Here is a 15,932-nt window from a genome sequence, read left to right on the forward strand (position 1 = left end):
AATGATCTCTGCTGAATAAAGCGCTTCATTCTTTTTTTTAAGAGGAAATATCAAATCCTGAGGTAATCCACATCACATCTTTTTGGGGTGAGTTATGTCTTATTCCTCTCATTGCGAAGCAAACAGTAAAATAAAAAAACTTGAACAGTCTCGCTGCTTTTCCTTCTGTGTGGGCGTATTCAAGCCACGCGCTTCAGTGAAACATTAGAATCTGAATAGCGCATTCAGCGTGGGGGGCGTGGTCGCATTAGAAGATAATGAAGGGAGACGTGAAAAACGGACATTGCGTTGTTTTCATATGGATTACTATATCACAGAATATTTGTTTTCGGCAGCACTTGTTCAGTTTAAAAGTAGACATGTCAAGCTTTCTATAGATATATCTCATGTCTCTTTGTTGAGTATTCACTGAGTTACAGTTCATATTAATAACGCGTCTAAATGAAGATCAGCGCAGACATAGGACGCAGACAGCACACCTTGTCTGTTATCTTTATTTTATAAATGCACAAAATTTTGTTGTTATTATATCTGCATAAAAAAGTAGACCCTTTACAGATTCGACTGATGTATTGCTCTTATCTGTATGATCAAAACTGAAAGTGTAATTTAAGTTCTTTTCGGGGTTAACAGGAGAAAATGCCTCATAACGCGTATACGTGTTAATCGACTCCAAAGGGTTAAATAAATAAATGTTTATTCTGTTAACAAGGCCGTAGTGATCGACCGATATAATTTTTTTTTTGACAGCTGATGCCAATATCTTGGAAAGCAGGGTGGCTGATATAAAGCCGATATAATTTTATTTATGTTATTTAATATTTAAGAAATTTTAAATCATTTGCAAATGGATTGAAAAAATAAATGTGTAAAATAAGCAGCTTATACTTTAAATGACAATGTATTTTTCAGAAATAAACAAATATTTCAAGGGGTCATATGACGCTGCTAAAAAGAAAATAATTTTGTGTATTTGGTGGAATGAAATGGGTTTATGTGGTTTAAGGTTAAAAAAAGAGATTATTTTCCACAAACTGTACATTATTGTTTCTCCTCTATGCCCGCCTTCTGAAACTTTTTTTTTTTTTTTGTTTTTTTTTTTACAAAGCTCATTGTTCTGAAAAGCGAAGTGTGCTCTGATTGGCCAGCTATCCAGTGCACTTGTGATTGGCCGAATGCCTCAAACGTGTGACGGCCGTTGCCATACTGTGATGCGTGTCCAGATCAGAACACAGACACAACAAGACAAAAACAATAAAACCCATTACAAACATAATTACGGATTATAATGACTTATACTGTCTTTTTACGCATTGTGTTGCATTGTGCTGCTATAAAACAGTGTCTGCATTTGTTATCGGAGAAATTTCAAACAACAAGCTCTACTCTACACTGCTCAAAACTTGCGTTAGAATAATCAGTGGCAAATCCTTTACATATGTAAACGTACTTACAGACTAAGAGTCAGAACAGCTGGCATTGTAGTCTTCTATCCCAGGATCAGGAAACAGTTCTCCATAAAATGTGCTGCACACATCTGAATATTTGGGGTTGAACTGTTCTGGAACAGTGTTGTAAATACAACTTAACCACTGATTTCTAGTTGTGTCCTCTTTTGGAAGGCCAAACAAAGTATTTTCGCTTATTACTAACAATATAAAAGCAATCGTTTTTTTTTGTATACATATTTTAATTCCTTTGTTTAACAGTTCTATCTGATTATTAGACAGATATCTGTCCATGGACAGAACTGTTAATGATGACAGCAAACAAGAGGGAGAATGAGAGCACTGTGTGTTCAGGCGCTGCTGTTCTCAGAGTCATCAAATTAAAAGTCCCGCCACGGATGCATTGGCCAAACAATGCATCCATGAAAAAAAGTTTTCTAATGAAGCTGCTGGAGAGAAAACATCAATGAAGCCTTGAGTCATGAAGGACCATCACCTACAACTCAACTTTGCCAAGACAGAACTGCTCAATCTAACCTTTACAATTAATCCACAATGTGGCAGCAAGATATATTTTTAAAGAGCATGTAACACCTCTGTTTATCAGTTTGCACTGGCTACCAATAGCTGCTCGCATAAAATTCAAGGCATTGATGTTTGCCCCCAAAACCACCACTGGCTCTGCACCCCTTTACCTAAATTCATTACTTCAGACTTATGTGCCCTGTGAATGTTGCTTTATAGTGCCATCACAAAGAGGCACAAAATCACTTTCACAGACTTTTAAATTTAATGTTCCATGCTGGTAGAATGACCTGCCCAACTCTTCAAGAATCAGCTAAAAACACATCTCTTCCATCTTTATTTGGCTCTCGAACTCTACCACTCTCTATTTTAATTCTATTCTTAAAAAAAAAACACAACTAGACTTACATTTTGTTCATTTACTAACTGCTTGTTTTCTTTATAAAAAAAACAACAACACTAGCTTCTCTATTCTTTTTGTATTCTATGTTTTCTTTTTATATATTATATAATAAAAAAAAACACCTTGCTATGTGTACTACGTTAAGCTAACTGTGACTTGTTATAGCACTTGTGTATCATTGCTCTTTTGTTGATTTTGATTGCTTCCGTTGTCCTCATTTGTAAGTCACTTTGGATAAAAGCGTCTGCTAAATGACTAAATGTAAATGTCATCAAGCAATGAGAGGTCAAAGAGGAAATGAGAACAGTGTGAACTTTTATAGTACAGAATATCTGTTGGCTATGCTTGTGTTCCAAGGCTCAACATGACAAATCTAAGCTCAGACATTCAAAAACATTTTTCTTCCAAAGTAGTAAGTCTTGTTCTGGCTTCACGTCTCTGAGACTTGGTCCTCTACCACTGTATAGATTTTATTGCCATGAACAGTCAACAGCAATAAGCCAAAAGAAACAAGTGTTTTAGGACGTCCCGAATGCTTCATTGACATTGTCCTGGGGAACTGAAACAGTTTGAGAAGAATCACACAAACTTCAGTCATTCACATAGACACTTCACTTTCTTTAAAAAAAAAAAAGAAAGAAAGAAAAAGATTATGTAATACAACACATTTACAAAGAAGTTAAAAAGTTCTCAAATATTTTCAAAAGAGCATAAAAAGTCTTAAAAATAAAACCACTGGCTTTGTTGCTATTTGATAGTGTGGACTCAATGTCCACGTCCAATCATCTCCAAATAATACAGATTACAGTAATATCCACTACCACAATGGCTGGTTCAGCACTAGGAGACCATTTTTTTTTTTTAATGTGTGTGTATTTCAAGATTTATTTTTATAGAACCTGTCTCAAAATGGATCGGTCTGTTGTGCTTATTTATGCTGCATTTTTTTAATGGTCTCAAGAATGAATGCAACTTGTGAATTTCTGTGTGTGAGAGTTTATGCTATGCAGTTGGAAAATGGTTTGTAATTATAACATTAAAAACAAAGTCCCTATTTGACTTGTTTTTGAGTTGCTTAAAGTCACAGGATCATGACTTGTCATTTTTACATTATCTATCAGTGGTGTCAGATGAAATATAGATTTTATTCTTAAGAATGTTAAGTGAATCCAGATTTCTGGATTCTTGAGTCTAAACATGGAATTTAAAGACAAGATACTGATTAGGACTGTAAAATCTCTCCTGAGATCTACCCTGGCAGAAATCATATTAGGAAAACAAATACAGCTGAATAATAATTACTTCAATCATTTCTCTAATTTCTTGCACAGCAAAGGCAAATTTGTAGAAATTCAATAAACACTTTTGCATTAAACGATCAATCAGATTTACATTTAACCATATAAAGAATCAAAATGGCTTTCAGGATCGATTCAAAAAATAAAATAAGAATGTCTTTGCCCATTTAAGGACAAACGTGTTCCACAAAAGACCCCTAAGTGTTATGTTTACATTTTCGTTTTATTACGCTTAACTTTTTGCTATGGTCATGCCTGTCATTGCACTATTCCGGCATTTTCGACCCTCGAAAACGGAGACTTTTGAAAATATTGCAAACCCCGTTTTAGACTGGAAACTCCAGGGTTGTTTTTCAGTGTAAACGAACCAAAACTGAGACTTTTGAAAACAATGGCATGGCTGCCACATTTGCTCTGTGTATCCTTACAACCGTGTGAACGATAACATCATGCTCGTTGTACCCATAGATATGTATAGGTAGATGCCACATTCAACCGCTCCAAGCCCCTAGACGTGGCCCGCCATCTAAATAATAGGGAATCTACCTACAAATATCTATGGTTGTACCTGCATGAATGTTCATGTGACATGCATTTTTAGTTGAAATGCCATTTTTGAGACACACTTGTGATGCTGTTGTTAAAGCAAAAGTTGGATATACTAAATTTGTCAACTTTTCACTGAAACTGTAATACTGACAAACTGTAATTTGTGATTAAAAATACATTCCAACAGAACAGAAGCCAGAGGAGGTCCTCATTTTAGAGAAGGTGAGGGGGTAGATTACTACAGCTCTCGGGATGAGTAACATGGAGATTAAAGAAGACTACTACATCAAAAGACAAATTGTATAGTTAGGGACGAAAAATTTTGTTTGGCAGGCTCCATCCTAAAAGTGCAATAAGCACCTAGATGAGAATATGAACAAACCATGCAATGAATAGAGTGCACACACAATCTAAAGCCAAATCATCTTATTGGCAAATGTCTGTTCTGTCTACTCTTCTCCTATTACTCAGTCTGAAAATCTGGATAGAATATACACACTTCATCTATCCAACAAACACACACCCATACACACAGCCTTCCTATAGACCTTTCAGTGACCTTATCCAAAACGACACATTCTTTCAATAAAATCCACCACTGAGCTCACTTCTGTTGCTGTTGCCATCACCACACATGTATGCTGATCCAAGCCCAATTATTTCAGCATCCTGCCATTGCTGCTAATAAATCAGCAGGTTAAAGTTACCAAATAGAGGGGAGAGCATTTGAGGATTTGGGTCCCATCCCCGAAGTGCTTAAACCCCCTCCACCTTCTCCTCATTACTCCCCTTACTAAAATACGCATGATGTCATGGGCTGAAAAATGATAGCAATTAATCAGAGCTACTGAATCCTACCCATTCGACTAATCACAATTATACAAATCGATGAATCATCCGCAGGGGAAGAGGCCTGCTAACTACCACACACCAGAGAAAGAAAGAGAAATTAAAGTTCAACTTGGCAGTACTTTAGTCTTAATGACTGCACAGGCTGTCTGCACCTGATACATACAATTTCAAAATCAAATCAGAGAAAAAAAAAAAGAAGAATTGACATTTAACTTCTTGTCTGAAAAAGGTTTTAGCTAGAGGTTTTGGAGCGGCACCCATCATCTAAAATTGCTGAGGACTTGGGTCACAGGTCACACTATACCTAACCAAAGCCCAATGTTTATTGAGAGGAAAAGAGAGATTTATTTTGTACTCATTTCACTTAGGATTTCACAATAAAATCGAATGCTGATCAACTACAGATGTTAAATCTGAATTCTAAACACATCTGATCCGGAACGCATTTGAAATCCATTATTAATTGACCATCTATACACCATATTTCAGGACATATAAACATAATTCTGTAGGAAAATTCATAAAAACAATTGAACTGAATAGCAGGTGTGTTTATTGTGCATTGCCTCTACTACATAATGTACTAACAATTAATAATAATTACTTGTCACATATAGAACTAAAAAAAAAAAAGAAAAAGAAAAGTTCTTTACATATTTTTGAAGGAGGCAAACTCCTCAACCACCACCAGTGGATGATATGACAATCATAGTGCGGCAGAATGCCCACCACACACCTGCTTATTGGTGGAGAGGAGTAATGAAGCAAATCGATTTATACAAGGATTGCAACAGAGGGTAGTGAACAAATTTGGCCAGGATGCCAAGATTATACCTCTACCTATTATTATACCTTTCCTGGGAGCTTTTATGACTAAAGAGGTCAGGACCTCGGTTTAACATCTCATTCGAATCGAAGGATGTTGAATTTTGACAGTATAATATTCCTATCCCTACAAAACAAACAGACCACAGGGTGAACACACCCCTGCTGGCTCCACTAGTACCTCTTCCAGCAACAACATAGTTTTCCCAAGTCATCTCACATCTCCTATTCAAGTACTGAACAAGCTCAACCCTGCTTAGCTTCAGTAGGCAACTAGGTGAGAGCTTTAAAGTACAGTACCATTAAAAAGCTATTATTTGATCAAAAATGCAGTAAAACTGTCACACACACACACACACATATAAAGTAATACTTTTACTATAGGGACCAATTCTCACTATTAACTAGTTGCTTATTAGCTTGCCTATTTATTAACATATTGGCTGTTTATTATAGTGCTTATAAAGCACATATTCTGCACGACCATATTCTACATCCTTAATCCTACCTAATACCTAAACTTAAATACCTTACTATTAATAAGCAGTAAATTAGGAGTTTATTGAGGCAAAATTCATAGTTAATGGTTTGTAAATTGTGAGAATTGGACCTTAAAATAAAGTGTGACCAAAAACATTTATTTCAAATTATAGTAACATTTCACTAAATTTTAAAATGCAATTTCTTCCTGTGACGACAAAGGTGAATTTTTATCAGTTATCTTCTTTAGTGTCACATGACCTTTAGAAATTATAATATGCTGATTTGGTGCTCAAGAAACTTTCAAGAAAAAATTATTATTATTAATATCAATACTGAAAACAGTTGTGCTGATTAATATTTTGTGTGGAATTGTTTTTTTTTTTATTCTTTCATGAATAAAAAGTTCAAAAGAACAGCATTTATTTGAAATAAAAAATAATTATTCATAACGTCATAAAATGTCTTTACTGTCACTTTTGATCACTTTAAAGCATCATTGCTAAAAAAAAATCAAATACTACTGACCTCAAACATTTGGTAGTGTAAAAATAGTGAATACAACATACAATTACATAGAGACAATGCAGTCTATTTAGATGAAATAAAAAACTAGCCATCATGAGTATCACAAGTATAAACTTAGTATAAAACCAGACATACTGTCTTTCAGGCAGACAGACAGTATTTTAGGTCCAGAAATTAGAAAGCCGACATTTGACTAGGAGCGTTATGCTACACTACCACACCACCAATAAATTTTTCTCCCCACAAGCACTTTAGTCCAGCATATTTGTTGTTATGTAGTAAAAGAAATCTAATACACTGGCAAATCACCCAACTACTGCTCAGCTAAAACGAAAAGATTTAATTTGTCATTCTGGGATTCTCGAAACTTGAGAATGCCAATAGATGTCAATGCTCATTCATTGTCACTTTCAAGTACAGTACAGCCTCAAGCTTGAATCCGAACAGGTCTGTGCAGCTGATGACTATACGAGTAAATAGAGGTCTTGATTCTGACAGCTCGTAGAGAAATGAGATTAAATGGAGGAGCGAAAGTTGGCCAGAAATCTAGCCTAGGGAGAGCTATGAACGACACGTAAGGGAAGGAGGAACAGACACATACATCTAGACGACGCAGGAGACCACTGGACATAGAGCGGGTGAGAGCGTCTGTAAGGTAATGCGTAATGTGGCTTGTGTCATGTTTAGATGGAGGATATGTGGTCACTCAGGAACTAGAGGATAAGGGTGAACATGGAGCGCGAGCCAAACACATCACTGACACTACTGCGCGAGTGCACTTGTATTTATGTGCTTCATGTTCACAAGAGTGTTTTCCACTACGTGAGCTTGAATTATGGCAGGCCCTGGGTCTCTGGCTTTGACAGCATGTGGAAATTTGCATGTGTTTGTAAGTGTGTGTGAGAAGGAAGTTCTCTCACCAAAGGCTCTTTATTCTTGACCAGTCGAATAATCTTGACAGAATCTTCTTCATCGTCAATGTCGTCTGGCAGAGGAGGAAGTTCTGGATCGTAACTCTTCCTGGCCACAGTATCATGAACAGACAACAAACTCTGCAACAAGAATGAGTTGTACACATAAAAGTCCACAGAAGCTCACACAGTAAGACAAACAGTAGTCGTTTGACTGATTTTGTGTAGCTACTCATTTTGGCTAATCATTCCAGCCTTCATACTCCAAGCATCTGCTTGAATCCTATAGTATAAATCATGGAGCTTTAGAGGTCTGCTTTAGATTACTACCTCCTACTGACAAATAAAGCTGCTTTTGAATTGATTACAGTCACTATTTCACTACAACCCTCTTTGGCAATGTTATTTGTTAAAGTGTCTCCAGCAGGAAAAAAAAAAGAACTGAATCAAAACCAAGACCAATCATATTGTCATCTTTCATTTGATTAGATTATTATGAGCATTACGAGTATCCCGCTGGGAATACGGCAAGATTGCTGTGAGCTTCCAAGCGGTGAGGACACTTTATGGCAGAAGGATGGACAGAAGGCAGTGAAGTTCTCAGCCATTTCAGATATTTCACACCTTAGCTCTCAGAGAACGAGGTATAGCAAAAGAATGACGGCATTCAGACATTCATTACTTTTTTGTTTTAATGATGCTGTGTGTCAAATGTAGCTGGAAACACTTTTTCTTTTGCTCCTTTTCACCCTCGCATTTCCAGTATAAAACCATCTTCTAGTTGTGTGCCAGAGATAAAAATGGGAGGGAAGAGAGAGAAAAAAAAAGAAAAAACAGAGACAAGAGACAAGACAGAGAGGAGAAGAAAAGTGTCTGTTTTATGACATGGGATTAAGCTCCAGAACAACACTCAACATGTGGCTAAAGCAAAACAGATGGGAGAGAGAGAGAGAGAGAGAGAGAGAGAGAAAGAGAGAGAAAGAGAGACAGAGAGAGAGAGAGGAAACAAACCGGGAGAGAGAGAGTGAGTCATGTGTCTAGTAAGCGGGTCAATTTCAAATCCAGCGGTTTACTGAAACTTGCATATTTGATATTAGAAATATCTGATTATTCATTTGTTTCCATCAAAACAATGCAGTCTTCATAGATAACTAAAATGAATTAAAAAATTAAGTTGAATCTGAATCACTTGCCCAATTCCCTTTTTACCAGAAAGTGGGTTTGCAGTCCACGTTTTGTAATAAAAAGACTACACAAATAATAAACAAGAAAACTTCTTTTTACTGAGGTTTTTTTTAATCATAAGATGCACAGATGAAAAAACAAACAAACTTAAATTGCTTTAAATCGAGTCTTTCTGAACTGCAAAGAAATTATCATTCACTTCTGTCATGTACATCTTGAAATCAGTCAAGAAGTTCTGAGATACTTAAACTCCTTATTACCATGGACTAGCTCATCATCTGACAATATTTGAATTTGAAAAAGTCTTATTTAATAAATGAAGACCTACCACTGTGAAACAAATTTGGCTCTCATTATAAAATAAACCTAATTTCTGACTAGACTATCTGCCAATCAAACACATCCACACACTGTGTTTAGAGATAAGTAGTATATTACGAGATGTAAACAACTTAGAACAACCACAGACACAAAAAAAGTTTTCACAATCCCTGTAGGGCACAGTGTTGTTTGCGTCTACACTAAACACAGCTCTGCAGATTAGATTGAATGGTGCAGTTGTTTTAAGCAAACTTGAAATGGAACATTTTTAATTGCAACCGAGTTGCCATGCATTTCTTCTGTCCAAGTGCTCCTCCAGAAGACAAACAGACACACACATTGTGACCTGGATTTTTCCAGATGACCAGATCTATTCTTTAACAAAGTAAAAAAAAAAAAAAAAAAAGATTGTGTTATGCTTGGACTTGAATAAACCGTCACAATATAAATATTATTAAAGTGTTAAGGCATTAACCATCTGCAACCACATTTTTTAAAAATAACTCTTACTTTGTCTTTCTTATTCTTCAGGCCAAAATTAATGCGGCATTGTGATTCAGTTTTCTTAAAACGTTTGCAGCTTGCAAACACAAAGCCACACAAAATATTGCACATGCATGCAGAGCTGAAGATTAATTTGTCTAGGATGTGGCAATTCAAAACACACGCACAACATGGCTAAGACACCCCACGAAACATCTACATCACTTATCTCGATACTGGATACTTAATTGTTCAAGCTCATTTTTCCAATTTAGAATATGTTTGCTGAAACTCATCTAATGCACACAAAGTTAATCACTGAAAACATTAATTTACTAACACTTAAACATACTCTTTTAGCAATGAAAACTAATATCCATTTTTCCATACTGTGCACTATAATGCTGTAATGTTATACTGTAGCATGAAAAGAATTATCTGTATCAGCTCAGCTGGAACTTCAATACTTGGTATTGCGCACCACATAGCAACTGCTAAAGGATCAATTCAAAACACCTTAGCAGCTGCATAGTAATGCCACTGAAAAGCAATCTAGTCTCTTACAACAAATTCAATAGATCAATACATGATGAACAGTTTAAAATATTTAAACAATTATTTCTATGTACAGAGGTCACAAGAAACCAGTGAGTCAAACCATCAACCGATGAGTCAAAATATATTTTTGGATTTTCCAGGAACACCAAAAAAAAAAAAAGGCTTCTTCCATTCTTCCATGAATTGAATTGTGTGCAAAAGGGATTTGTTTTTCAAAGACGACATTACACTAACATATTATCCTTATTCTGACACTTTTTTAACCTGCCATTAAATAATCAATGTGTATTTGCCTAAAAACTGGAATTGGATTGGCATTTACAGCTTTGAAAAAAGGCTGCTCACTGGAATCTGACTTTACTACTATCTGTTAATGGAAAGGATTACTTCAGGAAAATTGTAGCATTTCCCTGTCTCTTCAATTTGATTAGTCCAATTTAAAACACTGGTCTTCACATTTCCCTGATGAGTGAAATTGTGAGGCAGCGTAATAGCTTCACTCTGTTCCCACAGAATCTGTCTACAATCCAACAACTCAGTCTAAATTTACTATCCTGCCATGCATAACATGGTCAAACACAGACACAGACACACAAAAGACAGACAGAAACACACAGACACACACATACCCACAGAGACCGGGGTATAAAGGGTGTTTTGTGGAGCTAAACTCTCTCCTGAGGTTGAAGGAACAGGGTCAACATCAGGCCAGGTGGCAAAAGAGTGAATTGAGGGTCAAAATCAGTAACTCATTTCTTCAGGTACTCTTGTTGTGTGTCTGTGTGAGAATGTCAATTAGTTCTCTTACAATAACAAATTGTTAAACTTGTTCAAATAAAGTATGGGAAATGTAACTGGGCATGCAGCTCTCATTAGGAAAGAGTTTGTCATCCGAACAGTCATTATTCAACCTGCTGAACTAACTACCCATACACATGCCTGCACAAAATCTGCACAGAGGTGAAAGAAAAAAACGACAAAGTAATACACTTCCATCTATTTTCCTACACAAACCGAGATCCACACATCTCCTCTTTCTTGCTCAGACCAGAGCAGATCTTTCTTTCCGCAACACACGGTTTGCCGTAATTGCCGCTTTCATCAATGTCTATACAAGTCTGTAAGCGGGTCTAATATGAGTAAAATGTGTTTTTTCATCTGTGAATCATACAGGAGGGAGGAGGAAAGAGATCGTTTAATAGGTTCTGATTTATGTCTGGTCAAAGGGAATGGATCATTTCAACACTAATTGAGAGTGATACAGTTACTATCGTACAGAGACGCCATTTTAGTCCCCAGAAGCCATCTGCTAGCGCTTTACACAGCACCAACAGACACTGGGTTATAGACATATAAGGGGAAAGAAAAATAGACTAAAGAAAAGAAAGATATAGAAAGAAGAGCAGAAAGTACAATGGTGGTGTAACCAGACTAGTTCAGATTAAAGACAATTAACCCTTGTGTACTCTTCGGTCACTTTTTACATTTAGGATTTTTTAAAAATCGTAGCTTTACCAGATTGGCATAAACCTTGGTGACTTTTATGGCACTTGGTTGGTTAACACACAAATTATTATTATTTTTTTTAAATGGTCACACTCATGGTCTTTGGTCAAAAATGACCGGCCATAGGAAATGGGACAAAAAATAAATAAAAATACAGACAATTTGGATGTGTATAATCTACAAATCCCCCACAATGCAGAAAAAAATTGCACAGTAATGAAGGGGTGAAACTCCAATATCTAGAGTTCAAAATCAACACACCAAATCACACTAGAGACATGTGCGTGTAACACACACACACACCCTATAAACTGGCATGGCTTTAACACTTCAACAACGTAAAATAAAATCAATAAATCCAACTACAGTGCAGTTAAAAAGTGGACAGCAAGGAAGGGGTTACATTCTAAAACGTCAAGAGTGTAAAACAGATACATCCACTCACACACACTTACTTACACACACTCACATACACAGTGGTTAAAGTGGGATTTGGCAGGTGGGGGAACCCTCAAATTTTGTGTAGATGCAACAGGGAAAAATTACTCGCCGTGGGACAACATATTGAGTATCGTGGTATAGAAATAATTTTTGGGACAAGAGTGTCACTGTGGCACCAAGTATCACAATAATTATTTACTTGATATTTTAATAGTTTTATTTTATTTTGTGTTGTTTTGACAAACTGCCTTATTCTGTGTTATTACTATTCATGGACATTTTTGTCTCTTTCAATTTTGTTTCAAATTTCAGTTTAGTTTAAGTTAGTTTTATCAATGGTTTTGTTAGTTTTAGTTTATTTTTTTATTTTGCAAACACATTTCTATAGAGTTTTTAATTTATTTTATTTAGTTTTAGTTTCCGTTTTAGTAATTATATTATATTATTTTATTAGTAATTACAGTTTAGCAGAGCAAACAGAACACTTCCCGCAAAGACCAAAGCAAGACATTTAATTTCATCAAGTTAAATTTTTTGCACAGATTAGTTAACTCTTGTGCAGACATCTTAATAATAAAAATAAAATAATGGTTTGAGATTGAACAAAAAAAATAAAAAAATAAATGCAACTTAAAAGTATACAAGTAAAAACTATGAAAAATTCAGACAAACTAATTCATATTAAAGATGAAATCATGTGTGTATGTCTGCGTATGCGTGCGTGCGCGTGTGTGTGTGTTGTCCTGGTATTCTCTACATTGTGGGCAAATGTCTCTCCACATGGATGATAATATTATTAGCAATGTTTTGTAAAAAAACAAAAGATAATAACAGCACATTTCAGCCTGTCAATCTTCGTGAAAATATGACATCTCAAACATACAGAAGTAGTAGGTTACAATAAAGTTTTTTTTTTGTGCTTGACGGACTTGTTTTACTGTTGCACCCGCGTCTCGCACAAGAAACTAAAAATGCAGCGCTCAAGTTTAAAGTTCAACTTCTGTCTCATAACCGGTGTTATTTTCCATTTCACTGCTACAGACGCATCCTTTATGATCAGACGCTTAGGACTAACAACGTTAGCGATGTGTTCAAGGTTACGGTCCTTCATTGAGCGGTTAATTACCTCAGCAAATTTTCCGCCAGAGTAAAGAGCTTATTAATAACGAAAACGTTTATTGATTTTTGCAAATTTTTTATTTCAGTAACTGTTGTTAGTTTCGTTTCGTTTTTCATTTATTGTGAATTTTGTAATTATTATTCCAGTTTACGAAGAAAATTTTTTTACCAATAGTTTAAGTCTTAGTTTCAGTTTTTCTTTACGAAAATATCCTTGGTGAATTCATCATTGACTAGCTGATGAACAGAGCCATACTGCCCTGAAATAATAGTCTAACTCGGAGCCTTGCTCGTTCTTTAACTTGTGTTTGTTGCTCTGTCTAAATTAAGGAAATTTGACATTAGCCTACTTCACCTTAAACTTTTAACTACACTGCAACATCCACTAGTTATGGCTAGAACAGCAACTGTAAACACCACGACTTGCGTTGAACCGGCGATGCCCTCAAATCAGACAGGAGAACCGTGACTGACAACATAACACACGTCGGGAAGCGTGTTTGTGAAGGTGGAGCCAGGGGTGATATTACTTCTATATTACTTATGCGTAAAGATTCCTTCAGATCAGAAGCACCAGGCTGGCTGCAATTTGACAGTGCACATGCAACATTTTTTTTAAACTATAGCCTACCATCGCTCTATCATTGATATGAATGAATCTAATTATTTATCTGACGTGCCGGAATGCAGTTCCGGACCGTTCCGGCCCACTTTAACCCCTGCATACGCACACATACAAAATTATAAATACTTAAATTAGGGGTGTGCGATATGATGATTTTTGATCGTGGACGACAAAAACATCTCCTTGATCTGCTTTTGAAGAAATATTGTATTATCGTGCTACAGCGCACATTCTATCAGCTGCAGTTCTGTACAACGCCACATGCATTCACAGCAATGTTAACTCAGTGGTAGAGTTACTCTCGTTATCTGCATGTGCTTTTAAATGTTTCATTCATGCACTGGTCTGAACTGTATTTTTTCTGATAGCCGCATACACCCGAAGTGCGTGGACTAAAGCCTGTCAAACAGTGCCTGATTATTGTTATCTTTAAGTTATCTTTTGCGCTAATACTGTCAAAACACACAAGGTTTACATGTAGACTCAGTTGGTTATGTCTAAAAATAAAGTACACAGTTGAGAGAAAAACGTATATACGTGCCTGTATATTAGATGCGTGCAGGTCTTAAAGGGACAGTAGGCCTATTAAACATGCAGCCTACTGTCATTAACGTCAAGGGATAGATCATAAATATTTCTGTAAATATTTACTCACGGTCACATTGTCCTAAACCTGTATTAATGTATTTCTTGTGCTCAACACAAAAGAGGATATTCTGAATAATGTGGGCAACCAAACAGTTGCTGGTCCACACTAGGGCTGCAGGATATTGGGAAAAAATGACATTGCGATATTTAATTTTTAAATCTAATCTAATTTTTTCTTATAAACAAAAATGGGGTGAGCACACTTACATTCTCATTTTAAATGATTTAAACATCGACACCATCGTGTCAATTGATTAATATGCGCGAGGGAGAGAGAGCAAGACAGCGCTCATGTTGTTTGAAGACGCTCGCTCGCTCTCTCTCCCTCCCTCTGTCTCTCTCTGTCTCTCGCGCGCTCTCTCTCTCTCTCTCTCTCTCTCTCTCACTCTCTCTCTCGCGCTCTCTCTCTCTCTCTGCCCTGTTAAACTGACAGGACTTAAAAACACATGCAAATGATAAACTTTCACTCAATGATGGTTAAGCAGTGCAATTAATCTGCTAATCACATTCGTCAAGGGCCGGGGAGCAGCTGGCCCGTACAGTTAATTAATAACGGATCAACTACGACAGCTTACATCGCACGTCCTGCAATGTGACTATCGTGGATTCGTACATCGTGATATCGATGCTTAAACGACACATCGTGCAGCCCTAGTCCACACTGAATTTGATAGTAGCAAAAAATATTATGGATGTCACTGTGGACCAGCAACTGTTTGGTTTTCCACATTCCTCAAAATAGCATTTATGATCAGAGGAAGAAAGAAACTCATTCAGGTTTAAAACCACTTTTGAGTGAGTAAATGGTGGTATAAAAATAAAACGCTATGAAAGAATTGACAGACAGCTGACAGAATTTATATTTTTGGGCATGCTATTCCTTCAACGTTAATAATATTTGTATATTTGTTCATTCAATATATTGAATGCTCCTGCTAAATACACCTATTGTACTTGAAAATAAAGCACTGTTTGTTTTAGTTGTATATTTTGTGTAGTTGTAATGTGTATCTTTTTCATTCTTTTATCTTTGTTATTAAAAAATAAGAACAAAGATTTTTATCTTTGCACTCTTTGGCCAAAATATCTGCCATTATTATTATTATAATTTTCTTTTTTAATCTTTATAATAGGGAAATTAGTTTGGATGTAATGCTCAGACAACTTGCAAAAATAGTAAAACCAACATGACAAAGAATAGTGATAAAATCGTGAATTGTGATACTT

General features: G+C 36.0%; 1 protein-coding gene across 3 annotated transcripts in view; it reads right to left on the reverse strand.

Moving 5' to 3' along the window:
- LOC132122219 (MAGUK p55 subfamily member 7) overlaps positions 1-15,932 on the reverse strand; it is a 159,255-nt gene that overhangs the window by 55,460 nt on the left and 87,863 nt on the right. For all 3 annotated transcript variants that reach the window (XM_059532213.1, XM_059532215.1, XM_059532214.1), the window contains one exon: positions 7,829-7,960. In XM_059532213.1, the coding sequence (XP_059388196.1) occupies positions 7,829-7,960 (132 nt within the window). The remainder of the gene's footprint in view (positions 1-7,828; positions 7,961-15,932) is intronic.

This window comes from Carassius carassius, chromosome 40, assembly GCF_963082965.1.
Source record: "Carassius carassius chromosome 40, fCarCar2.1, whole genome shotgun sequence".
NCBI classification, from domain to species: Eukaryota; Metazoa; Chordata; class Actinopteri; order Cypriniformes; family Cyprinidae; genus Carassius; species Carassius carassius.